Source organism: Notechis scutatus, chromosome 3 (genome assembly GCF_049901735.1).
Source record: "Notechis scutatus isolate UNSWTSFEM ecotype Mainland chromosome 3, rNotScu1.2, whole genome shotgun sequence".
Classification (NCBI taxonomy): Eukaryota; Metazoa; Chordata; class Lepidosauria; order Squamata; family Elapidae; genus Notechis; species Notechis scutatus.
The window spans coordinates 50934316-50960280 of record NC_142011.1 but is presented as its reverse complement, the minus strand read 5'-3'; the positions used below and the strand labels follow the sequence as shown (position 1 = coordinate 50960280).

The 25965-nt window shown below is 38.5% G+C and overlaps 1 protein-coding gene across 1 annotated transcript in view; it reads right to left on the bottom strand.

The window, feature by feature from the left end:
- The window catches only part of GRM4 (glutamate metabotropic receptor 4), a 360805-nt gene that overhangs the window by 80048 nt on the left and 254792 nt on the right, over nt 1-25965 (bottom strand). Inside the window, exons 5-6 of the mRNA XM_026680391.2 lie at nt 24457-24611; nt 16237-16377 (exon numbers count right to left, since the gene is read on the bottom strand). Coding sequence (XP_026536176.1) covers nt 16237-16377; nt 24457-24611 — 296 coding nt within the window. The remainder of the gene's footprint in view (nt 1-16236; nt 16378-24456; nt 24612-25965) is intronic.

The window sequence follows — 25965 nt, the reverse complement described above, 5'->3', positions numbered from 1 at the left end:
GCTAAAGATGCCAAAGCCTAGAAAAAATGTGTATTTATTTATTCAATTTATATGACTGCCCATCTCAAGAATGAATGCAGACTTTAACAAAGAATATACATACATACACAACACACACACACACACACACATATATACAGTATACATACATAATATACTACATCCATACATGAATACAATATATGCTGGTTCTCACAGAATAATCATTAAACCTGGTCCCATGTCATGAAGTTGAAACCAAAGACATGTGGAAGTCACCAGACTGAGGAAAGCTGATCTAGATCCATTTAACCCTGATTTCCCAAAATATATAAATATATGGATAAAGAAAAACATCGTTGTTTGCACAGTACTTTCAATTCTTGAGATTGAAATCGGGATAAATTTGATTTGCTATCTGACCTGGTCTCATATCAAATAAAGGAGACAGTGCTTCTCAATAAATGAATTGGATGCATATGACAGATTAAAAACTTTGCATGGATAGATTTCACCATGATAAAAGAATACAAATGAATATATATTAGACATAAATCTCTGCGAAGATCCAGAATCACCTGGTGAAAATTTCACAGCACACACCAATCCAACTGATATGAAAAAGATCCCTTTATTTCATTCTGGGTTTTGTGCTATCCCATGCCAGTCTGTTTTATGATTCCTCACAGCTTTAATCCTCACTAAAACCAAAGCCAAAAGCCTAACAACACCTCTTGCACCATCCAGGTGGGCAGGGAAAAGGGGAAACAGCTTATTCACAGATGCAAAAGAACACCTAGAGAAGCTTAGCAATGAATTTGCCATTCTGTTGTGCTCGTCTGGCAACACAGAATGACAGAATAAATCCAAGCAATTCTGGTTATCAGGATCAAAAGCCAGGCTTCTGTATCAGAAGATGGAGAGCTGTAGCTGCCCATTGTAAAGATATTCCAGGGCAATATGTCCATCTCAAAGCTACCAGCCCAATTCTTCCCATCACCAATCCCCTTTAGAGCCTGACTAAAGTTTTTTACCATGCTGAACCACTGGTTTGTTTGTTTGGCAGCCTGAAGCAGCTTAGTTTTACAACATTTTCATGTCATGGTCCAGCTTCCTTTGGTTCATATAGGCCTGTGCCACCCCAAAATTCAAATCATCCAGGGCTTTTGTTAAACATGTCACTATAATGATGGTGCCTCACTGCAGGCCTTCCCTCCCACTCTGCTTAGTTTGATATTCCCTCCAGAAACCATAAATACACAGCTTGCTTTAAAAGTACAGAGCACTTAGACAGGCCAGGGGCTCTGGTTCTCTCATTTCTCTATGATATTTTTACATTTATTCTATCTTGCGACACCCTTAACATTAACCCAAAATGACTTCTAGTATTTTTTGAAAAGATGGGAAATTTTCTTAATTGCCATTTCTTTGGGCTGATGCAATCTCTTTGGTTGCTACCACTCATTCAAGGGACAGTCAGCCCATTACAACATTGAATCTCCACCCTCATCAGTCTCCTTACATACAACAGTGCATAGTTATTTGTCTTTATTTTATTCATCCAATTTATTTGCCACCCATTGTGATTAAGGTGAAAGTATCATCCATAACAACCCCAGAAGCAGCAAAAAAAAAAAAAAAAAAAAAGCAACCAAACCTGCATAGCTCTTTTCTATTCTGCGAAGCATTTCACAGCTACCTTATTCAATTTGCTGCTTCAGAGCAGATCCTCATTTTGATTGTTGAATCTCTTCAGCCATTTCTCCATAGTGGGCTTTTAGGATCTCCCAGATACCACTGAGATAATACAAAGCCTATCCTTATTATTCTTATTACTCTTTATTGGCACAGTACAAGATGAAAACAAATCATAACTAGTTAAGTAAAAATATTTCATGAGATGATTTCATAGGGTTGGAAAGGGCTTGGATGTCATCAAGCCAACCTCAGAATCCAATAAAGCAATCTGGCTGATGCTTTGTTGAATCAAAATTCACCCTTTCAAAACATTACACAATTCAAATATCACTCATACTTCTTGACTATTTGGGGAGGGAGTATGTATATGTGTGCTTTTGAATCAATATTAACTCTTGGTTACTTCCTGGCAAGTTCCTAGTTTTTTTGGTAAGATTTTGGAACTGAATTGCCATTGCCTTCTTTCTTTTCTTTGAGAGAGTGTGATTAGCCCAAGATCAGCCATCTGGCTTTGTACCTAAAGCAGAATAACAGAATAACAGAGTTAGAAAGTCATCTAGTCCAAACCCCTGCTCAAGTGGGAGACCCTACACCATTTCTGACAGATGGGAGTCCAATCTCTTCTTGAAAGTCTCAAGTGATGGTGCTCCCACAACTTCCGAGGGCAAACTGTTCCATTGGTTGATTGTTCTCACTGTCAGAAAATTTCTCCTTATTTCTAGATTGAATCTCACTTTGATCCATTGTTCATTGTCTGGCCTTCGGGTGCTTTGGAAAATAAATTGTCCCCCTTCTCTCTGTAACAGCCTCTCAAATATTGAAACACTGCTATCACATCACCCCTGGTCCTTGTCCTCACTAAACTACCATGCCCAGTTCTTACAACCGTTCTTCATTAGCGTCCAGGCCCCTAATCATCTTTGTTGCACTTCTCCACACTCTTTCTAGACTCTCAACATCTTTTTTATAACGTGGTGATCAAAACTGGATGCAATTTTCTAGGTGTGGCCTTACTAAGGCTTTATAGAGGGACTCTAGTACCTCATGTGATCTTGATTCAATTCCTCTGTCAATGCAGTTTGAGATTGCATTGATATTTTTTTTTGGCAGGACTAAAACTTACATTCTCCTGTTTCTAGCCTGTGGCCTTAACACCAACAAACTGGCTCACTTAACTATCTAGCAATCAAATAAGTACAAAATAAGTATTGGTAGTTAAAAATGCAGGATAAATACAGGAGCTACAAAGGATAAAACCCTACAAACACTTAGGCTATGGCCATTGTTGTATATGATAGGCAGAGATTTCCAGATGCCCATAAATTGTAAAACTAACACTTCTAGATGGCAACTCCCTAAAAAAAACCTGAAGCAGTTCTACCTCATAAAGGGAACAGCAAGGAAGTAGGATCTCCCTGAATCTGATATTTCAAAATGGAGACCTGCATTTGGCCTCTAAGTTAGACTTAGAACAAGTTAGATAAAGTGAATTATGTAGTGAATTATATTGCATTGGAAAGCTCTATCTCTCTTTATTTCTGCAAGCATTGCAATGTATTTGAAGAAGAGCTAAATATATCACTATATTTGCAAATGCTGTTTCAAAGTGAAAAATTTCAATGTGAAGATTTACTTTCCCATTGGAAACATCAAGAAATCAGACAAGGAGAAATTGAAAGATCATGACTGTATAATTACCTTAACCTCAGCTTATACAATTGAAAACAGATGCTTGGAAATCATGAAACTCTGCACCTTGTTGCTTATGGGAAATGATACCCAAATGGGGTATTCATAGCAAGCTACACTTATCAATAATAACTAAAACTCAGTTTTATATTTTACTGCTGACTTGTCCTATGTGAACTTACCCTTGAAGTCACAAATCTTTCTATAATGACTGTGTGTTTTTGTTATTTGACTGGAATATGCTCAGTGACTATGTAAAACTGACAGTTGAGGAAACTAAAATGGAAAATTGAGTAGGAAGAGGAATGGAGTATGGCTCACTGACTAGAACACTGAAAATTCTGCAGCTTTATTGAAGATTCTTTCAAAGAAATGACAGACTGAAGATTAAATTGATGAACAAATTGTACTCGACAGCATCTGAACAGTTTGAGATTCCACAGCAGATGTAAGGAAGTTATGGCTTTCTAGCTGTTGCAGACTTCAGTGATTGCACTTCAACAACATCCATCACCATTGACCATGCTGGGCTTCTGAGAGTATTAGTTTGGCAATATCTGCAGGACCAGCTCCTCTATTTTTTTTTAGAAATAGAGTAGAGTAGAGTAGAGTAGAGTAGAGTAGAGTAGAGTAGAGTAGAGTAGAGTAGAGTAGAGTAGAGTAGAGTGGAGTAGAGTAGAATATTCTTTATTGACCAAATACGATTGGACACACAAGGAATTTGTTTCCAGTGCATAAGCTCTCGATATATATACAGGCAACAAAGTGATAAATCATAACCATAAGATACAATCATCAATCATAAGTTACAATTAACAAAGTGATACTCATAAGATATCAATAGGAGGAGGTAATAGGAATGAGCAGGATAATGGTAATACTACATGGTTAGATATCCTTAGACATAAAATAGTGCTGTGGTAATTACAAGTTTGGGCAGAGTGTTGGCATGAGTCTAGTTGTTTTTGCATGCCATGTCCTTAGCTGCATCCAGAGCAGAGGAGTTGAGACAGTTTATGTGAGTTGTGAGCGTCCATAGATATTTTCTCTGCCCTCTTTCTAATTCGTGAAGTATACAGATCCTCTGTTGAACTGTATTAAGCTCAATATCCAGGGATCAACATTTGGTTCCCACCTAGAAAACATAATTAAGCGCATAGCATGATGGCAACTAGGAGTTATTTTAAATTCAAACATATCATATGGCCCATGACCATTTACGGATCACAATGAGCAAATTGGAATTGCAATAGATACAAAGGTTTCATTGCCTCCCACATAACCTCCTAAAAGGGAGAGAAATTCATTTAGCTGGCCATGTGCAACCTATAATTTCACCACATCTCCACTGCCTGAAAGCCCAGACACCTTTATCTATCTTCTCCCCTTGGGTGGCAGGCAGTAAATTTTTTCCATCTTTTAGTAAACATGTCACCTGCAACCATCACCAAAACCACATGGCTGTCAAAAAGATAGATTCCCTATACACTTTGTTTATACCACCCAGTTAGCTCTAGCTAGAAAGATCAATCATATAATCACATAATGATAGCATGTCTGGGCAGTGGTTAAGAGACACATACCTGATCTTCCTAGTTATTAAAAAATAGGAAAGTGCAATAGTGGAAACATTTCTGTGGCTGGCATATATAGTTATAATTTTCAGCAATCCTGATTTTCTTTTCAGATCTGTGTAAGTTCAATGAATATAGTATTCACTGAAGCTTTAGAGCTTTATAGCCCCAGTATCAGCACCTTCTACTAAAGCCAACCTGCTTTCCCTCCTTCTCAGAAAGTAGCAGGGTTAATCATCATGATTTAACATATTTCAGAACACCCTAGAATGATCTAAAGGTACTTGCTTTCAAAAGGCAACTGGACTTTCTTGTTTTGCTTGAAGACATTATTAACTTGGGTGAAAGAATTGATTAATTTAAGGCATAAAAGACTATTAACTTTAGAAGGGCATGACCTTCAATTAGGTTGGCATGCTTTCGTATGGTATGGGAAGAACAAGATAGTTACTTTTAAAGACATTATATTAGAAATGCATTGTTATCAGTATGGCTTAAAATTAAAGAACAACACTATCTGAAACTACTAGTCTGGCTTTCCACAATGGAAGCACTGATACATCCTAATGTTATTAATATAGAAAAAATTGTAAGATATAAAAATATTCTGAATGAAAAAGGGGAAGTAAAAACCAAGAAGGAACTTAGTAGTCAAGGGATGGATATTGCATAGTGGCCACAAATGCAGATACAATCTCAATATGAGAAAGATGCTAAAAATATGATTTTAATAAAGAACTAAGAGAATTGGACCAGATATTAAGTGGAATGGATAAAAATTGATAAAGAAAATATATTGCTACTTATTGGGTATTAAACTTGAAAGTGAGACTGTGATGACCCAGTGTGGGATACAAAACAAACACAGTCACAGAAAACAGGTGAAGCCCCTTTTATTCCTTCACTTTGCTTCCAAGCTCTGAATATTCTTGATGGAAGACAAAAATCTCCCACACAAACAGTTACAAGAAGAAGGGGAAAAGCAACACAAAACAGGCAAGATAAGGGCTGGAGGACGTCCACAGATAACACACACTGGGAAGGATGCCAAGAGAGGAACCATAAACTAGAGATATTTCCATGCTTTGTTTCCAGCGCTTGCCCATACACATGTCCATTATCTTATTCAGTTGTCACAGCTGCAGCCCATGAAGAGGATCAAGGCCCTCTCCTCCTGAGTAGATGATGTCTCTCCCTTATCCTCTCCTCTCTGTGTGCCCTAGGATGGATAGGGGATGGGCCTGGGTCCTCCTCTGACTGCTCAGCTGGTCTCTGCCCTTCCCCAGCCTCCTCCACAACCTCCAGAGCCACACTTCCATTCCTTGTCGGCTGTTCCTCCTCTCCCTCAGAGTCAGTCTCCACCAGGGGCATGACAGAGACGATGATTGTTTGGGCTAAAATTTTTGGATATGCAATAGAATTAGATAAATGGTAGTGATTGTGGGATAGAAATGTTAAACTGACTATGTTAACTTCATATAAAGAAAATTTATACAAAATGTTTTACAGATGGCATTTTGCACCAACAAGATTAGCGAAAATGTATAAGGAAAAATCTACTAAACGTTGGAAATGTAATCAAACATCTGGTTCATATTACCATATGTGGTGAACATGTCCACAAATTAAAAAATATTGGACAAAATACATACCTGGTTGGAAAAAATGACAAAACAACATTTAGATATGAAACAGAGATATTTTTATTGGGCATTCTACCAGAAAAATATGATAAAGAGACTATATACTTGATTATACACGTAGTAACTGCAGCTAGAATTTTATATGCTCAATAATGGAAGTGTGATGAGATCCTGACAGATGAGAAGGTAATTAAGAAAATATTAGAATATGGAGAAATGGATAGACTAACACTTACTGTTAAGGACAAAGAAGAAACTAAATGCTTTTTGACATGTGATTTATTTTATTGATGGCTAGACAATAAAAACAGAAGTTAAAAAGAAAGGGACATAAAAAGGGTAAATGTTAAAATAGAAATTTGTTAAAATGGACAAACAAAATATTATTGTTACTACAGTATTAACGTTATTGTGATATATTACAAATTATTGTAAACACTTTATGATTGCCTAAAAATAATTGTACCCAGACAACACACTGTTTGATTGAAATGGATTTTTTATATATTATGTGGTAACCTGGGGCGTGGCACAAAGGCAACACAGTCAGATAAGCAATAAGAGTCCCTTTTGCCCCCAATGTCTAGGTTATCTTCGGGTTGGAGAAAAACTCTCCCAGGAACAGCCTTTGACTGTAGAAAATTCAGTCCAAAACAAGATACACACAAACTGTAACTTAAAATCCAAACAAACCAAACTGAAGTAATTAGTTTGGCAGGGCAGGAGCAGGAATTTCAAATTTGAAAGCATGGCAAAATTCACACAGTTGGGAAGATGCCAGGAACACAAATAAGCCACAACGAAACAAGATAAAGTCCCAACAGCTTGCTGCACACAGCTTGCCTTTTTTATATACTGTGTTCCCAGCTGCAGATAATAAAGGGAATCAGGGCCCTTTCCTCCCCTGTAAGCCATGCAACCCACATTGCTCTTTTCTCCATTCCTCCCTGCGTGCCCTAGGATGAAGAGAGGATGGGCCTGGGTCTTCCTCTGAATTCCCTCTCCCTTGTTCTACCTCTTCCCTGTTCTGCCCAGCCAGACTTTGCCCTTCCCCAGTTTCTTCCACAGCCAAAGGAGTCACACTCCCATTACCTGTCAGCTGTTCGGCTTCCTCCAAGTCAGATTCCAACAGGGGCATGACATATTATACTAATAAAACAAATAAAACTTTATTTTTTTTAAAAAAGAACAAGTCAGAATTAGCTTTAATCCAAAGTACCCTTAGATTTATTTGGAAGTAAACTGTTTCCCCTTATCGTGTCAGCCATGTCATGTGTTAGCTCTGGAAGAGTGGGCGCAAGGAACGGAGACGAGACATCGAATAGTGACTCAACTCTTTAATGGTGACTTCAGAACAGAGCGAAAAGCTAAGACAGCAGCAGCTCTTTTATAGAGCTGGCTGCTGTCACAACAACCAATGATTTGAGTTTACCGCTCTAAAAAGCGTCCAATCGGAGGCGATCCGCTGCCAGCCAATCAGATCAGTCAGAAACGACCAATCACAATTCGCTATTCACGGGCCAATCCAAAGTGCAGGATTACGAGCCTGCTGTGGAAGAAAAACTATTAGGATTTTAAACGAACGCGTTTGCTTAGTTCGTAACACCCCTCCCCCCTAGGTTCCGTCTGAGGGGTGGGGTGACGTATTCTCGCAAATAGGCAGGTCGTTTCACCTGTCTGCTTGATTTGTGCTGTTCCACCGGCTTCGGTCCTGGTTCTGGTTCCGGTGGGCTGTTTGCTGCGCTGGGTAGTGAAGACGGTCCCCCTGCTCCGTTGGATGGCTTGGGGCTGTCATCACCACTTCCATCAACGTTGTCATTCAGGTTCCTTGGACTTGCTCCTATGGCGGTGCTGCTTCGCAGCGAGGCAATCACCCAACTAGGTCCTCCATCGGAAGGTGAGTGTCCCATGGTTGGTTGTGCAGTCTGCTGAGTTTCAATTATCGGATCGCCTGCTATTTCTTTTTCGGCCCCCTCGATTTCCCTTCCCTCCCGGGTTTGAGAGTCAGAGGTTGAGCTGGGGGTAGGTGCCAGTCTGGAGCAGAGCTGGTCTATGTGGCGCTTCCATAACTTCCCATCATCAGTTTGTAGACGGTAGGATCTGGGGCCCGTGAGTTGAGTTATGGTAGCGGGGACCCACAATGGGTCGCCTGAGAAGTTTTTGCAAAGACCAAGTCGCCTACCTTGAAAGCACGACACTTGCTGCTGGACCCCAAGGGCTTTTCTGGCGTGTAGCTAGGGTGTAGGCGATCAAGGTGTGAGCGAAGTTTCCGGCCCATCAGGAGTTCGGCCGGGGTTCTGTTTGTGGTGCTGTGTGGGGTGATGTGTTGGAGGAGAAGCATTCTGGTTACTTTGTCATCAATATCCCCATGTTCCATCTTGTGTAAGGTCTTCTTTATGAATTGGACCATTCGCTCAGCCCTACCATTGGCTGCAGGATGAGCCGGCGATGTTAAAGCATGGCGGATGCCCCGGTCTGCTAGGTACTGTTTAAATGCCAGGGCAGTGAACTGGGGGCCATTATCTGAGACTAAAACGTCCAGCAACCCGTGTGTAGCGAATAGTCTATTCAATTTTTTAACAACTGCTTCTGTAGTGGTGCTTTTCATTTTGTGGACTTCGAGCCAGTTGGAATAGGCATCCACTGTTATAAGAAAAGTGTGGCCTTTGGTGGGTCCCGCAAAATCGATGTGGATACGGGACCAGGGACCATGAGGTGCTTCCCACTCAGTTGGAGTTGCCTTTGGTGGGGCAGCGCGAATTTCCTGGCACTTGTTGCATGTGGCCACCCAGGCTTCTATCTGCTTGTCTATACCTGGCCACCACGCATAGCTTCGTGCTAGTGCCTTCATTTGCACGATGCCTGGATGCCCATCGTGCAACATCTTTAAGACCTTATGTTGTAGCCTCTCAGGAATGACGACTCTGTCTCCCCACAAAATGCAGCCCTTTTGAGAGAACAGTTCAGTCTGTCGGTTTTTGAAGGGTGCAAAGGTGTCGTTGGGTTCGTTTTCAGGCCAACCTCGTTCAACCCAGGTGAGGACTCGTGCCAAAACAAGATCCTTCTTTGTTTCTGCGGCGATGTCTCTGGCAGTCAGTGGTGGTGAAGGAAGAGTTTCAATTTGCAGTGCAGTTAGGGTTGGAGCTGGATCATCTATGGCTTCTGGTAGCGGAGAACGACTTAAGGCATCAGCGTGGGGAATGGTTGCAGTTGATAATCGTATGCGGCTAGAAATTCTGACCAATGTGTCATTCTTGGCGACAGGATGTGGGGAGTTGGTTTATCTCCTGCTAAAATGCCAAGTAATGGTTTGTGATCGGTGATTATGGCAAAAGGTCTTCCATATACATATTCATGGAAACGCTTGATAGCAGACACAATAGCGAGAGCCTCTTTATCGAGTTGGCTATAGTTTCTTTCAGCCTTTGATAAAGTCCTTGAAAAAAAAGCAATAGGTGCCTCATTTCCGTTTGGCAGGACGTGGCTCAAAATAGCTCCCACCCCAAATGGTGAGGCATCGCAGGTGACAGTTAGAGGCAAAGTCTCGTTATACTGCATCAATACAGCGTCTGAAGTTAAGAGATCTTTTACTTGCTGGAATGCTCGTTCTTCCCGATGTCCCCAGACCCAGGAAGCCTTCTTGTTGAGTAGTCTGTGTAGGGGCTCAGCTACTGTCACCTTCTGGGGTAAGAAGATGTTATAAAAGTTAATGAGTCCCAGGAAGGCTTGGAGGTCTGTTTTATTCCTAGGTCTTGGGGCGTTTTTTATTGTGGTTAGTTTTTTTTCAGTAGGGTGGATCCCTTTTTTGTCAAGAAGGTACCCCAGGAATTCAACCTTCTCAGTACAAAGTTGACACTTGTCTTTCTTTACTTTCAGGCCAGCGTCTTTGAATTGACGTGAAGGTTTCTGGCTCCGCTGGTCCCGCTGGTCGCGCTCTGACCGGAGTCGGTTGACCTCCTCTTCCTCGCTATCAGACGAGGATTCGAGGTCTTCGTGATGAGCAGTTGTTGTGTGTCTTTCGGAGAAAGGCGTAGTATCACTGGCGAGTTGGCGGTGCGGTGCATTTGTGTGGCGCATTCGAGCGGCCGACTTCCTGGTCACTTCTGCTGCAGTAGCATCGGCGATGACATTTGCGAGGGCGATGTCCCCTTTAGCCATGATCTTGCTCTGGGTCGTGGGGTCTCTTAGACCCAGAACAATTCGATCCCTCATGGCTTCCTCGAGGTTTGCGAAGCCACAGAGTCCCCCTAGGCTCCTCAAGTCAGCGATGAAGTTCCCAACACTTTCGCTTTCCTGTTGGTCCCTCTGGTAAAACTCGTGTCTCCGGATGAGTGTTGGCACCGCGGGTGCATAATGTGCCCGAAGGATAGGTGCAAGGTTATCCCAATCCATTGTCTTGACCAGCTGGTTTTGCAAGTGCCTTAGCCATTTTAAAAACGGCAGGCCCGCAATGGGTTAGGAATACAGCTCGTTTCTTGCCAGGCGTGGCATCTTTTAGGTTGTTGGTCTCCAGGAACATCTGCAATCTGTCCATATACGAGTCCCAGTCTTCATTAGCCGGGTCAAATGGAGCGGGTGGTATAGCGCCGCTGGTCATTCTGCCGCTTCTTGGTGCGCTCTTAGCCACGTGCTCTGTTTGGTGCTTCAGCGAGTACTCAGTCAGCTCTATCTTCTCCGCATCCCATCCTCGTCACCAGTGTTAGCTCTGGAAGAGTGGGCGCAAGGAATGGAGACGAGACATCGAATAGTGACTCAATTCTTTAATAGTGACTTCAGAACAGAGCGAAAAGCTAAGACAGCAGCAGCTCTTTTATAGAGCTGGCTGCTGTCACAACAACCAATGATTTGAGTTTACCGCTCTAAAAAGCGTCCAATCGGAGGCGATCCGCTGCCAGCCAATCAGATCAGTCAGAAACGACCAATCACGATTCGCTATTCGCGGGCCAATCCGAAGTGCAGGATTACGAGCCTGCTGTGGAAGAAAAACTATTAGGATTTTAAACGAACGCGTTTGCTTAGTTCGTAACATCATGTAAACATGGAAGCTGTATTATCGTAAAATTAACCAATATACTGTAAATTCAGACACAAAATCCAGATACAGAAGCTTAGAACAAATGGTGCAAAAAATAAGTTCCTCTTATTATTCAGTTGATGTTGTGATTCCTATATTAACCTCCATATTTCTTTTAAATATGACAAACAGAAATTAATGACAGCCAGCTAACTTCAGAAACACAGGCTGAGATACACTTGCAATCCAGTACAAGTTTCTCTATCAGATAAGCATGTTCTATATCTTTTCTATTAGGACTCTCAAATACTCATAAGAACCATTTGCATATTTCTGTTCTGCCCTCCTTTCCCTACTTACACCTTCTAATTCTTGGTAGAAGACATGGAACAGAAGTTTCCAGGAAGAATAGCATCTATCCTATGTCTATTTCAATTCATTCTGTAACAGTTCAGCAGATAGCAAAATACTCCTAATTTGAATTCTTCCATTTGTATTCTACCGAGGGATGTGTGCAGAGTTCCATAGATGAAAACAGTGGGCCTATTTCCTTTCTATAGAAAAATGCAAAACAAAGTTTCAAATGGCATCAAGTTAGGGATTAAACAAGTTTCTCTAATTCTAGATAAATGAACTCTGCAAATATTCATTTATAACTTTTTGGAACAGTCAAAGACCTGCTTTCTAAGAGCCTGTTTAGTGTAATGGTTGAAGTGCTGGTATAGAAACTGGAAGACAATAAATTTTAATCATACCTGAGGCATGGAAGCCAGATGGCTGACTTTGGATGAGTCACTTTCTCTTACCTTAACCCAGCTCATAAGATCCTTGTGACAGAGAAAATAGGAGGAAGGAACATTGTATATGCTATATTGAGTTTTACAAATAAAGGTGGAATATAAAGAAATATTTTCTTTTCCTAGCAGTGTGCTAACAAATTGACTCTTCCAACAAAACCAGAGTAATGTTTTGAATTTAAGAAAGAAAGATTTAATTCTTAGAAATTGTTTAAATTATATCTAAAAGATGATAAAAAGAAGAAACATTCAAACTGTTGACCAACGTATGGGAGAGAGAACAACTATCCATTAATGGAGTTAGACCTTCATAAAGAATCCGTGCTGTAAAAAAAGTCCAAAGGTGCTTTTCCAAACAACTGTATTTTCTTATTTTGTTTTGTTGTTTTTCTTTGAAAATGTTTTGCTTCTCATCCAAGAATTCTGAACTGAAGAAAATTTTTGGATGAGAAGTAAAACATTTTTAAAAAACATCAAGAAAGCCCATTTGCCCTTTGGAAAAGCATATTTGGTACAACCATGATGTTTTGGATGATCAAGGATCTCCATAGACATGAGTTCTAAAACAGCAGAATCTTCCATCCCACAGCAGAAAAAAAAATAAAAAAATTGCTAAATATTTTTTTCGGGAAACTCCACAACATAAGAGTATCCAATTTTTCTGTCAAATGCATGACTAGTTGTTGATTCTTATGTATCAAACCGAATCTTAAGAAGTACCCCCCAAAATGGAAATTATCTCTGGACAAGCAGAAGTATAATCAAATAATGAACATAAACCTCACAAAGATCAGGAGGATTTCAGAGTTATGTACAATGAACTGTCACAGAATTCCGTGTTTTTGGAAAATACTGGGAAACATGCAAGAGAGAGATATAAGGATTGAAGTAGGCTCTATCAGGGCATCAGAATAGAATAACAGAGTTGGAAGGGACTTTGGAGGTCTTCTAGTCCAACCCCCTGCTTAGGCAGGAAACCCCACACCATTTCAGACAAATGATTGTCCGATCTCTTCTTAAAAATTTCCACTACTGGAGCATTCACAACTTCTGGGGGCAAGTTGTTCCACTGATTAATTGTTCTAACTGTCAGGAAATTTCTCCTTAGTTCTAAGTTGCTTCTCTCCTTGATTAGTTTCCACCTATTGCTTCTTGTCCTGCCCTAAGGTGCTTTGGAGAATCACTTGACTGCCTCTTCTTTGTGGCTGAGATATTGGACCACTGCTATCATGTCACCCCTAGTCTTCCTTTTCAGAGAACTAGATAAAATATTCTTCCCTTAATATCATATGTTGGTTTTGTTTATAATTGGCTTACAATGAAGATGAAGTTGAGCATGAAAGGTCTCCTATCCTGTGTCCCACCCCTGAATGCTCTTTTTTATATCCTTAAAAGATGTGCAGATTTGACATTCAAGCAGCTGCTCTGATATCTGGCTCTATTCCTGGGTGGATCAAGAGAGGAGGTAATAGAACCAATGGTCAAGATTAGTTTTACCTGTCCCTCCCGGTCTTTCTGTTTTGTCCTCTGATCTACTGTGGCACTCATCAATTCCACAGAGGCTCAGTGTCTGGCAAGGAGGGTGAATAAATGTGACAACACAGAGATAAAGAAGCAGTCCTAGTCACTTTCTGTAATCCTGGCTTGAAGATTTATTATCATTTACATGGCAGCTGATTTCTCTGGGGTTTGTTTTCCCCTCCTTCCTTTTAACAACAATTCTGCATTGTACTTCCCATGCAGCTAGATGGTTTTTTTATGGAATGAGATATTTTAATTGTTGCTTGAGGCAAAAGGTGTCCAGCACCAAGGTTTCAGTCACTTCACATCAGAAACAGACTTTCCGTCAGCTTTGGCAATAGAGGGAGGGTGAACAAATATATTCATTCACCCATGAGACATGTATCTCATGTCTCCTGTCAGGATTAACTCTACTCATGCATTTAAGAGGGCTACTTTCTAATCCCCTGTTTATTTTCAGGAACTCCCTTCCATTTTAGTCTTTAATCCAGGTTCAAACAATGGTGGCACAGCTTTATAATGCATTCTCTCTCCCTTCTGAACCAGGCTGCTAAGAGAGTACTGCTGAGAAAACAGTAGCTGAGAACAATGGAGTTGGGATTGCAATGTCATAATGGGAATTATGAGTAAATGAAGAAAGATCTTGTGTACTGTGAAGAGGAAAGAAGATGACAAACAATTAAAAGGAAACTAATGTGCAGGCTGGGGTATGTGTAGAATAAAAGCAGGTTAGCAAAAAAAGGGGGGATAGCAGAAGTTGCTCAAGGAAGCTGGGACTGGACCATGTGGACTGGACCATGTGGGCCAGTTGAGTTAATGTGTGTTTATTCTTATTTAATAACTATAGATAGAGTAGACATTTAGTTGCTTCATAGACTAAGTCCTCCTAGTTTCTATCAAGTCTTCAGTAGGCATATTTATTTGTGAACAATGCCTCCTGCTCTTAAGCACATGGAATCATAGCCTAAAATTTAGTTCTTAATCTACTGGCCCACTCCCAAATGTGTCTAATGGTGCTCATGGGCTTTATTGATTGATTTAATTTATACAAATATATGCTTTTCTTGCCAGGTGCTCAAAAAATGTATAATTAAAAATGATAATTAAGAACTTCTCATAAAAGCAAGGAACACAGGGACAGAAACAAAACAAAGCAGCTATAAAAATCTGAGGGAAGCATTAACATTAACACTGAAGAGCATTAAAATATCATACAGGGTTGAGGAACTTTACTCCTGTCTAACAAAATAACAAAGGTCTTACATCCCTCAAGAACTGCCATCTCCTGCTTTCATGTCTACCAAATGTGTGGGGTCTCAATTCTCAAACAGTTGCTTTTGGGGAGATTTTTAAAGTTCTGGTCCCAACAGCCCTGAAGATATCAGGCATGGGAAGACTGGGATAAATGGGAGAAAAAAACCCACAAAGGCCCATTCTCTGACAAATCTGTTATTCTGCCTCTGTCCTTGATTCCACTAATACAAATTACATTTTTCCTGCCCTGTAAGATCCTATAGCAGCTACTTCAGATATGCCCTTTTCCCTCCTATTCAAAAAACAATCTCAATGATTCATAGCAAGGGTGCATTTAATGTTAGCAAATATTGTGTGTCTTAGACACATTGCTGTTATGATCCAAACAGTCATGCTGACTCAGAGTGATAATCTAACATTTTTATTGTGCTGTATGGAAATTATGAAAGAGTAACACATTTGAAGGGCAACAAACTGATTAAGTTACCCTGTTTTATAGCTTGCACGTGAGCCCAATATTGCATGAAACTAAGAATGGCAGAAATTAACATATCTATTGAGATTGGATCAGAAAGGATTATCCTAATTGATAGCTCAATCACTTCTCTATTATGCTTCACTCACAAATAAACCATCATTCCAGCCTACCTGCTTCCTGCTATTACCAGAGCTTCTGATCTTAGCCATCAGCTAACCCCCAGAATGTGGACTGCCCATGAGGTCTAACAACTTCCCATTCACTTTACTATTATAAAATCCACACAATTAACTTGGCATTATGAAAAAACTGACAGTCACCTCAGAGAATTCTACCCATATATCCACACAATGAAAAACAACTCGTATCTCTCAATGAAACAGCTAACCCCCAGAATGGGGACTGCCCATGAGGTCTAACAAAGATCAAATTAATGGCCACATCTCCATTAAATAATGATGTTCTTTTAGGTTACAACACGAATGGAACCAACAACCATCCACTCAGATTGTTCAGTCCTCCCCATTCTCTGCCACACACAAACCAAAGATCCATGCTCCCAAATATATCCACATTTAGAATTTCTTACTTGTACACTTTTTGATAGCACTTCCTTTCTTGAGAGCATGGCGACTTAGCTTGCAGTGAAAGTTATCCTCCCAAAATTCAGCAAACCAAATGTTCCGGCGATTATTGTCCAATGTCCTACTAGAGAAATAGCGATCAAAACCTAATGAGGGAAACACATAATAAAACCATGAAACCAAAATAAACAGGACCTGCTATGTGAGAGCAGACAGCAGATCTTAAAGGATAAAAGGGAATTTTAGCTATTGAAATAATATTTAAAAAATAATCATTATTGGAAGTTAGTTTTGAAATACTTTGAGGTTTATTGTTAGCATTTATCAAATATCAAAGAGTCTAAAAGATTTCAAAGGCATCTTCAACACAATTACCAGTCGACCAATAATTAAATGTATTAACTTGCATCATAGATTCAAACATGATAATGGGGAAAACAGCTATTTTTTTTGTTGTTGTTGTTGTTGTTGTTGTTGTTGTTGTTTTCTTTGAAAGGAGAAAAAAAGTTATAGATCAAAACCCCAGCTCACTCAATTATAACATTTAGTGTTTCCTTGCTAATTTAAAATAGTTTGGACAATGGCATCAGCAGGAAGCATGATGATGTAAAACTGAGAAAATGGATTTGGAGGCATCACGATACAAATTCTGCACTTACAAACTTGCATCAGATGTAATGATAATGTGCAATATTTGTGTGATGAAGTTATCAAAGCTTTTCATGGACACTACTGCTGATGCCACTCAACACTTTAGATTCCAGCTTTCACAACTACTTGCCATTGGCTAAGGTAGCTGGAACTGAATCTCTCCTTCAGTTGCATCACATATATATTTTTTCAGAAAATGTTTTAAAAATCTGAAAAATCAGCACTGAAACAAATGGAATAAATAAAAACACATACATTAAAAATAGATACATTTCTGCATTTTTATTTGAATATGCATTTATTTTAATATGCATAGATATGCACTTCAGTTTGAAGATCTGTCATGTCAAAAATGCACCATAGCCCAGCCCATCATATTATTCCATGCCTATAGCGCTTTCCCATTTCTGACATAAACAATTCTTACCTTAACAAATTTAAATATATAGCACGCATGTATTTCAGCATAAATTACATTGTATCTCAACAGCTTCCTCAATTCTCTTGTTTAGGTATAGAACACTTTAAGATACTCTTCTTACTTTTTGATTCTCAAGTTTTTAATCTTTGCCTTTTTTTTAAAAAAAAAATAACAATTTATTAAATTTATATGCTGCCCAACTTCAAGTGACTCAGGATGGTTTACAAATTGCTAAAAACAATTAAAAACAAAGAAACAGCACATTCAACACAAAAAACACACACAACAAAACCAACACAGATGGCAGAGAAAACAAATGATTCTTGAGAATGTTCATCATCCTTATTGCCACAACAAAATCCCTAATATGGGCTCTAACCCATGTACTTTTGAATCTTCCTCCAGTGGTGATCCTAATACACTTTCAAGTACACTAAGGTGTACCCCAGTCTCTATTCTACACAGGTAGAGACCCCATATGAGTGATATGATCCAAGGCCTCAGCTACTCACTCATTTCAGGCAGCATGCAGGGTCTGAGCCATGCAACCCACCAGATCCTCAGAGAAAACCCCAGCTCTCTCTGGAACTTCATTGGGTCCATCATTCACCTGAGGCAAGCTGATTGAGCAGGCCCTATTTTCCCGCAGGAATGAGTAGCACAGTAAGCCAAAAGGCAACTAGAGGGTGATCTTTCTATAGTAACAAACTGATGGTAATATCCCTTCTTCCAGATTACATCTCAAGACCAAAAGTAGATTTAGCTTGCAGCCTCCAGTATGCATTGGGCTGTTGATTACCTAGGAAAGGTCCCAGTTTGGCAGACCACAAACTCCTAAGATGCCTCAGATTCAATATCACATGTGATATTGAATCTGACTAATGGTCTGACTAAAGACTAATGGTCCAAAGTTATGTATCTGCGGGGAAAATTAATTTATATTTGCATTATCACATAGCATGAAATTAATGCTTTGATTTTCATTCATAATATGTACATTGAAGGTTCATAGGCTTTCTTAACAGAAAAGAGTTTTCATTTGATTTATGTCATTCACAGTTTTCAGAATACAGCATTTTGTTGATTTGAAATTATAAGCTATTTTAGACAGTTCTTTTCATGACATCAAAAGAAACAAGCAATGTACATTTCTTTACTTGTAGCAAGTGATCAGCTGAATGGTCAGCTTGAGAATTCTCTGGCATAAAAACAGATCAAACTCCAGACAGGCAAAGTGCTAGAGTTAAAGATTATTGAAGGTAGCTTGGTGTTTGTGGCCTGCAGCAGATTCATCCTATTGATGAATCATTGCTTCAGCTTTCATCAACCCATGCTAGACCATGTCTGGCTGGGAATTATGAACACTGTCATCTGAAACATATAGAAGACATTAAGTTGCCTTCCCTGGTGATTAATAGGGCAGCTGGTCAAAATCTGATTCAATTTTGCAATTCATTTGAGAAGTTGATTTGAATCATCAAAGCATTTGGGTGATTTGTTGCTACAAAAGTCTCCTCATGCCTAGAAGTCCAACTAATGTCTGGATTAATATAGAGGCAACTGATCTGTTAGAGACACCAGACCTGTTTGACAATTCTGATCTGAAGATTCAGTTGAAAGATTGAATTACCACTGAAGTGAAACATCACATGTTTCTCAACAGTAAGTATACTTTTAATCTACTCATCCAGACAGCATCAAGAGTCTAACAATGCCAGATTTAGCGCAAAGCCAACATTACATTTCTTGAAGGGTCATTCATGAGAAAGGAAAGAACTGTCGAGTACCATAAGCCCATGAAAGACTTCAGTCAAATAATATGGCTATGCCTTAGGGAGAGAGTCATAAAGCCACCATCCTTAGTGTGTGTATTTCAACCCCCCTCGGATAGTCATTTTACACTAAAGAAATTAATTCGTGTTTAGCATAATTAGAATTAAACTTTTGCTATTGGTTCAGAGCAGCATAGCTTTGTATATTCATAGGCCCATATCCATTGCTTTCACTAGTTGTCTTTCAAAAAATATGTGTTTTCCAGGCTGCTGATTATTCTTTGCTTGATAGACAACTGATTTCAAACCATGCTATTTATTTGCACATGAATATGACATTGAAGAAAGTTTGATTTAAGTCCATGTACTTGCTTTTTAAATTTATAGCAGTTTCAAAATGAGCACTGTTACAGTGCTCATTTTTCTGGATTCTCCTCACTACCACTACCACCATAAATAATTTTCCTTTCATTTTTTTAAAAAAAGTTGTATAATCATGGGTTGAATATTTTTATTGCATGCATATTTCACTATTCCTTCAAAACTCTCAGTCTGACTGATATTGAAATATTTTATTTCCTTAATAGTGTGTGAGCTGAGTTTGATAAAAGATAAGTGGCAAATCCTGGGGGCGGAGTGAAAAAAAAGGGATCAGCCTAGAATCCCTATGCAACCACAAATGAACTAAGTCTAACCTCCTTTGAGTGCTGTTGACCTTTATCTAACTCTAACCAGGTTATGACAGTTAGATAACAAGATTCTTGGGCATGGGCTTTTAGCAATAATTCAGCTTAATTGAACCTTCACATGTGGACCTGGTCTTTCACACCTGATGATAACTGATCCAAGTAACCCTGTGAGCTTTATGGTTGAATACAGGTTTGTATTCAGTTTTTCTCCCATATGATTTCAACATCTTAAGCACTACCCCAGATAAGGGTCTCCACTCATTAAAAACTAAGCTGTAATCACTTAAGAATTGTATGCAACTATTGAGGCTATCGATGAGGAAATATGGTATACTGACATCTCTGAAAGAGCAAAGAGACACCGCAACAGAGATCTCAGTCTGGAACATAGACACTGACCTGCAAAATCTTTTTGGATCAAAGACAGATGCTGAGATAACCCACTTGTACTCTGGGTGGTGACTCCTCATAAATAAACTGCAGAAATGGAAATTTTTGCAGTCAGCTTGGGAGTTGAGCAGTCAGAAATCCTGGGATTCCACCTACCTTCATAATTGCAGTGTAACCTATATGGATAATAAGCCTGCCATCTTCATATCTTTAATCATTTTAGGAAATAATTAATCTATAAATATAAAATAATTTCTTTTGCAGAAAAGATAAGATTCCTTTTGGTTAATTAGACCTTCTTTCAGGATTATAAAAATCAAAAGAAACTTTAAGGATTTAAAGATTTGAAATTTTTTTGCAAAAAGCTTAGTAAAGAGAACATTTAATGTATTCACATTTAACCTTAAATGTGAATGACATGAAGGGGCATTTGATCATGTTTGATGGACATGTAAAAAAACCAGAAAATTTTGAATACAAATGCATACAATAATTCAGAAGATTTTAAAAGGGAAGTACTATTGAAACTTGAGGCTTTTCTTTGGGGCTAATAGAAAGACAGCTGGAAAAAAAATGATTTTTGTTTCTAGGCTCAAAGGGGAAGTGTCAGCCATTTTTAAGAGGGCCTTTGATTTGATTTATCTTGTGTCAACTGTATTTTTCCCTCAATCAGGGAACCTTTCTTATAGCAACCTTTAGTTTGGAATATTGTAACACAGTCTACATGGAATTGTCCTTAAAAACCATTCCAAAGTTACATCTGAACCAGAATATGGTGGAGCAAGTAGTTATAAGTACACCTCATAACTGCGACACTATTTTGTGAACTGCACAGGTTATCACTTTGTTTCCAGGTTCAATTCAAAATGCTGATGGTAATCTATCTATAAAGCCTTTCACAGCTTTGGGGCCTAGATATTTACAAGATTACTTTCTCCAACTATTTCTCTCCATCCCATAAGCTGGAAGAGTCAATTGCTCTGAGTCCATCAATGACAACAACAAAAATTCCTTTTTATGGAAACTCAGAGATGTATCTTCTCTGTCACTATTCTGGAACAACATTTCCTCCCTAGGTTTATGTAGCCCTATTCCTGCTGTTCTTCAGGAAACCTTTAAAAACCGGAATCTTCCAGTAGACCCTATATCAGGGTGATTTACCAATCAACTGGATTGTTGTGGGATTGTTTGGTTTTCCCTGCCATGTTCATTTATCATTTTTGTTCTTATTTTATGGTAATAATCTTTAATCTTTTGCTGTACTGCCTTGAGTCATTAAATAATAGGAATGAGAAGCTCATTATTTTGCAAATAAAGTCTTAACAGCAGTCCACAAACATGAAAGAAGAAAACGTGTGTGCAAATATATAAAGAACAGAATTGGAACATTGAAGAATAAACCAAATCAAAGATACAAAAACTTCCTTAAAATGTAATATAAAAAGAGGAAGCCTTGGATTACAAGGATCTGAATTTAATATGGATAACATTTTGATTATTTATTGTATTTTTCCTCTTACAAATATCATAAATACCATACAATATAAAGTTCTCCCAGGTTTATAGATCCTTTTTCTGACCTTGATGAACTTCAGCAAGGAATGTTATTATGTATCCTCAGATGGGACCATCCTGCAAGTGGGTCTGAAATCTGGAGTGAGTTACTGATTTTATATTGGACAACAGGAACTCAGTAGGCATGTCTCAAATTTTGAGAGGATACAACGAGTGTTTTCTCTTGAAGGGAAGGATGAATTCCAAAACACCAATTTCCTCAAAGAGGCTGCTTTCTCCTCCATCTTCCAGGATCTCCTGTACCTCCAATCTAGCTTTGTCTTTGGTGGATGCAGCTAAGCACACATTTAAATACAACCCTGAAGAGCAACTTACCATTTTGCCTTGCTGATTAAAAGAGAATATAGGGATGTGCATTAAAACTGTGTAGAGCTGATATCTTGTTTTTGCACCATGCTAAAGAAGCTCAGGTTAGGTTGGAAAGCTCAGGTTGAGTTTGCCTTGCTTTGCAATATTTATCAACTGGGGATGTCTCATCCTAAAGCTGAAAATAAGTATGCTTAACAGTCTTCTTAGACAGAACAGCAGAGCTACTTGCTCTTAGTGAAAAATAAAATATACCATCATCTCAAATGCATGGGAATAATCCTGATTATGCTTAGGGCAGGAATTCTCCAACTGTAGGTTTTGAGCAACTTAAAAAAAGGTCACAATATTTTTCTAAAATATTGCTTCAGGCAATTAAACTTGGTCTTTGAGTATTATTAAAGTTACAAATTGTTTTCTGCCTTCTTTCTTTTCTTAGCAGAGGCACACATGATCTATGAGTCACATACAATCCAGTGATTTCTATGTTATTATTTCTGTTATAGAATGTGACTTTGAAATAAACTTTTCTTATACTCTCATGTCTATTCATTTTACAAGATATTTATCTATTAAAGTCTGCCAAGATGTCAAAAAGTCCATAAAACAGTATAAGTTGCTGTGATTAAATTGTTTTGTATTTTATGAGTGTGATTTTTAACACAGTTGAAATGAATAAAAGTCTGGTTTCTGCAGAGAGTTACAACTGACATGTGACAAATTATTACTGGATATTTGTGATCCATGAAATCGGCCATCAATAATTGGGTTCAACTTCTTTTGGAAATGTTTCCAACTTCTGTACTAGTGTCCTTGGTAGCAATATACTGTAGTTTTGATATTTGGATTAATGTAGAAGTAAACACAGATATTTTACAGTAAGATGTATAGTAAAGTAAGAGTGAACATTGTTATCCATTGTTTTAAGTTTCTAACCATTCAAAAATAAATAAAAAAGATATTGACGTGATAAGAGAAATGATAAAAATTACATTACATTATCCAACGCAAATCAAAACCAAGAAAGTACACTAACAAAGTATACTGATAAATGTATCTCTGATTTCATAACTGTTTCTCATACTGGAGAAGAAGGATCTTAAGCTGTCATTTGTAAGATAATGCTGTTCACTCAAAGTACAAAGCCAAGCACACTGGCTTCAGTTTTCAAAATGACCCTAGAAATGAATCAAGGAAAAAGTTGCAAGGTACATTCATTTCTTGTCCAACAGTAACACAAAAGAAATCACTCAAGTGAGTACTGTTGCCATTTTGCAAATTTGTGAAATCTTAGTCTAACTTAACATCTGGCTATAAAACTCTGAATGACCATTAGGTGATAGCAAAGGGCTAGCCTTTCCTTTTTCTTGCCATGGCATGGTTGTCTGGATTTTTACAACCTGTATGTGGCAACTTTATCATAGCCCCCACTTAATATCCTTTTGTCCATTTCAGCTGGGATGTATCACTCCCAATGATCATAACAATTACTGAGTATTTCAGAAAGAATCTTCCAGATGGCATATTGTTATGATTATCTATGGCATGTATAAATGTTACCACAATTAAGCATCAGTGTGTGATCCCATAAACCAGAAATGTGTTCCATGTTATAAACCATATCTCTGTGGGAGGAAGAAAGTATATGGTGGATCACTATCTACTGGCATGAAAAGTAGGCAACCTATGGTCCTCCAGATGCTGCTGGACTGCAGATCATATCATTCTTCATTTGCCATAATGATCAGCGTTGAAATTTAACAACAGCTGGAGAGCCACACATGCCTTTTCTTGAACTAGATCACCAGGTTTTCTGACTCCCAATTGTTTAATAATCACAGCAACTAAAATGGAATTGGGATGCTGAAATAAAGAGTGCTGGAGGGTGGGAGATGAGTTGGTTTTGCATTTTTTTGTATAAAAGGATTATAATTTTAGTTCTGATGGGCTTATATACTCAGAAGCTTGCTACTCCCTAAATGTGAGACTAACTCCTGAGCCGCTGCTTTGGCCACACGTGGCTGATGATACTTAAGTTTTAACATAAAGCAATATAGGCTTCATAAGCATTAAAATATCCACTTTAGCTCAGAACATCTACTGTCATTTTTCAACAGACTGAGACACCTTTTCAGCCAACAGCCTGATCATAAGCAAGACATACATCAGTTGTTGCTAAACAAGCAGTTGCTTAGATATAAGTTTCAGCAAAGCAAAAGTCAAGGAAAATCATGGACATTCAAGGAATAAGGCCTTTAGTATACCCCAAATCAAGATAAGCTTCTTTCCATAATCACAAAAAACCAAGGATGGCATCTGTATGGATATTAGAAGCTAAAAACAATGATAACAGATTTTTATTTTTATATACGTACCAAATTCAAAGAACAAGCTACAGCTCTTGAACATTTCTAGACTTACCTCTAACAGATGCCCTTTTGGGCAAAATAGTGACAGATCCTTCTGCAACCTCTTCCACATCTCTCACAGGGGCAATTTTAGAGCCCCAGCTGTCAGAACCCATCCAGATGAAGTGTCCAGTCTGATTGGCTCGCTTTGCTGCCATCAACACATTCCTAGAGAGACAAAAGCAAAAACCAGGTCATCAGGGGTTTTATATTTAAACTGATGCAGGCACTGTGTCAAATTGACAAGACAGGAAGCACCCACATCATGTTCACTATACAAACTGCAAATAAAATTAACTTGGCATGTCCAGTCATATCCAGAAGTAATCTATTCAGTTACCAATTTTCACAGCATTAAGTGCTATTTTCCATATTTATTTCTCTGCACAACATTAAATCTATGGATACAGATAGAAATCTGAACCTGGATTCTTCTTCAAAGCAACCTTTAACATCTTCAAAGCAAGTATAACCTAATCAGTTCATATCTTTGCAGACTATATCTCACAAGTTGATTATCCAGTGATCCTTTATTTCTTGAAAATATGGGGTGTGCATTTAAAGAATCAATGAATGCTGGACAACCAGGATCAGGTATACAGGAACGTTTCTCCCATATTATTAATGTGAAGAAGTAACATAGAGTTAGCAAGACCAGGTATTTAGGAGCAATTTGACATTCTACAACTCTTTTAGCCTCCATAATATACATCCCATTTATAATTAAACTCTGGGGGGTATGGCATAAGGATTTAGGAGAACTTAGTTACAGTATTGAAGTAAAATGTAATTTCACTTTTTTTACCTAGCATCTTTGTTCCAATATCACCTGAAATGATGGTATAATGTTCTCTAGGGGAAAACTGTTGCCTGTGCCATTCTGCATCACCAGATAATCCCATTTTTAATTTACTCTGCACAACCTATTCCAATTTCTGAAATTGCTGCCAAGCCCAGTAACTAACATATGCTCTTGATTACATTGCAATAGCTGGGAGAAATTTTATTTAGTTATTATTTATTAAAAGTATTACACTGCCAACTACTGAAGTTTCTTGACAACTTATAGTAAAAGCTTAAAACCTAAATTAAAAACTCTGCTAGAAGAATAATGTAAACAAAATCAAAATCAAAAAATAATGTAAACAAAATAAACAATTCAAACCATGTCATAGGGCTTTTTAAAAAGTAAGTTAAGTTCCACAGTTCAACAGAGAGTTAATTCCAAAGAATTTGGGTGACTACAGACAAGGCTTGATCCCTGGTTGCCTGCAGCATCTTTAACTGAACCTCCTCAGATGATCTCAATAAGTAGGGAGGGATAACCCAAGAGATGTTGTCCTATGCCTTGAACCCAATCCATAGATGGTTTTAAATATAATAATCAACACTTTGTATTTCATCTATTCAACAAAGTGATTGATTCTACAATGCTTTTAGCACAAGTGTAATGTGATCTTCCAAAGGGCATCCTGGCAGCTGAATTCGGTGCCAACTCAAATTTCTGGACTAGACATAAAGG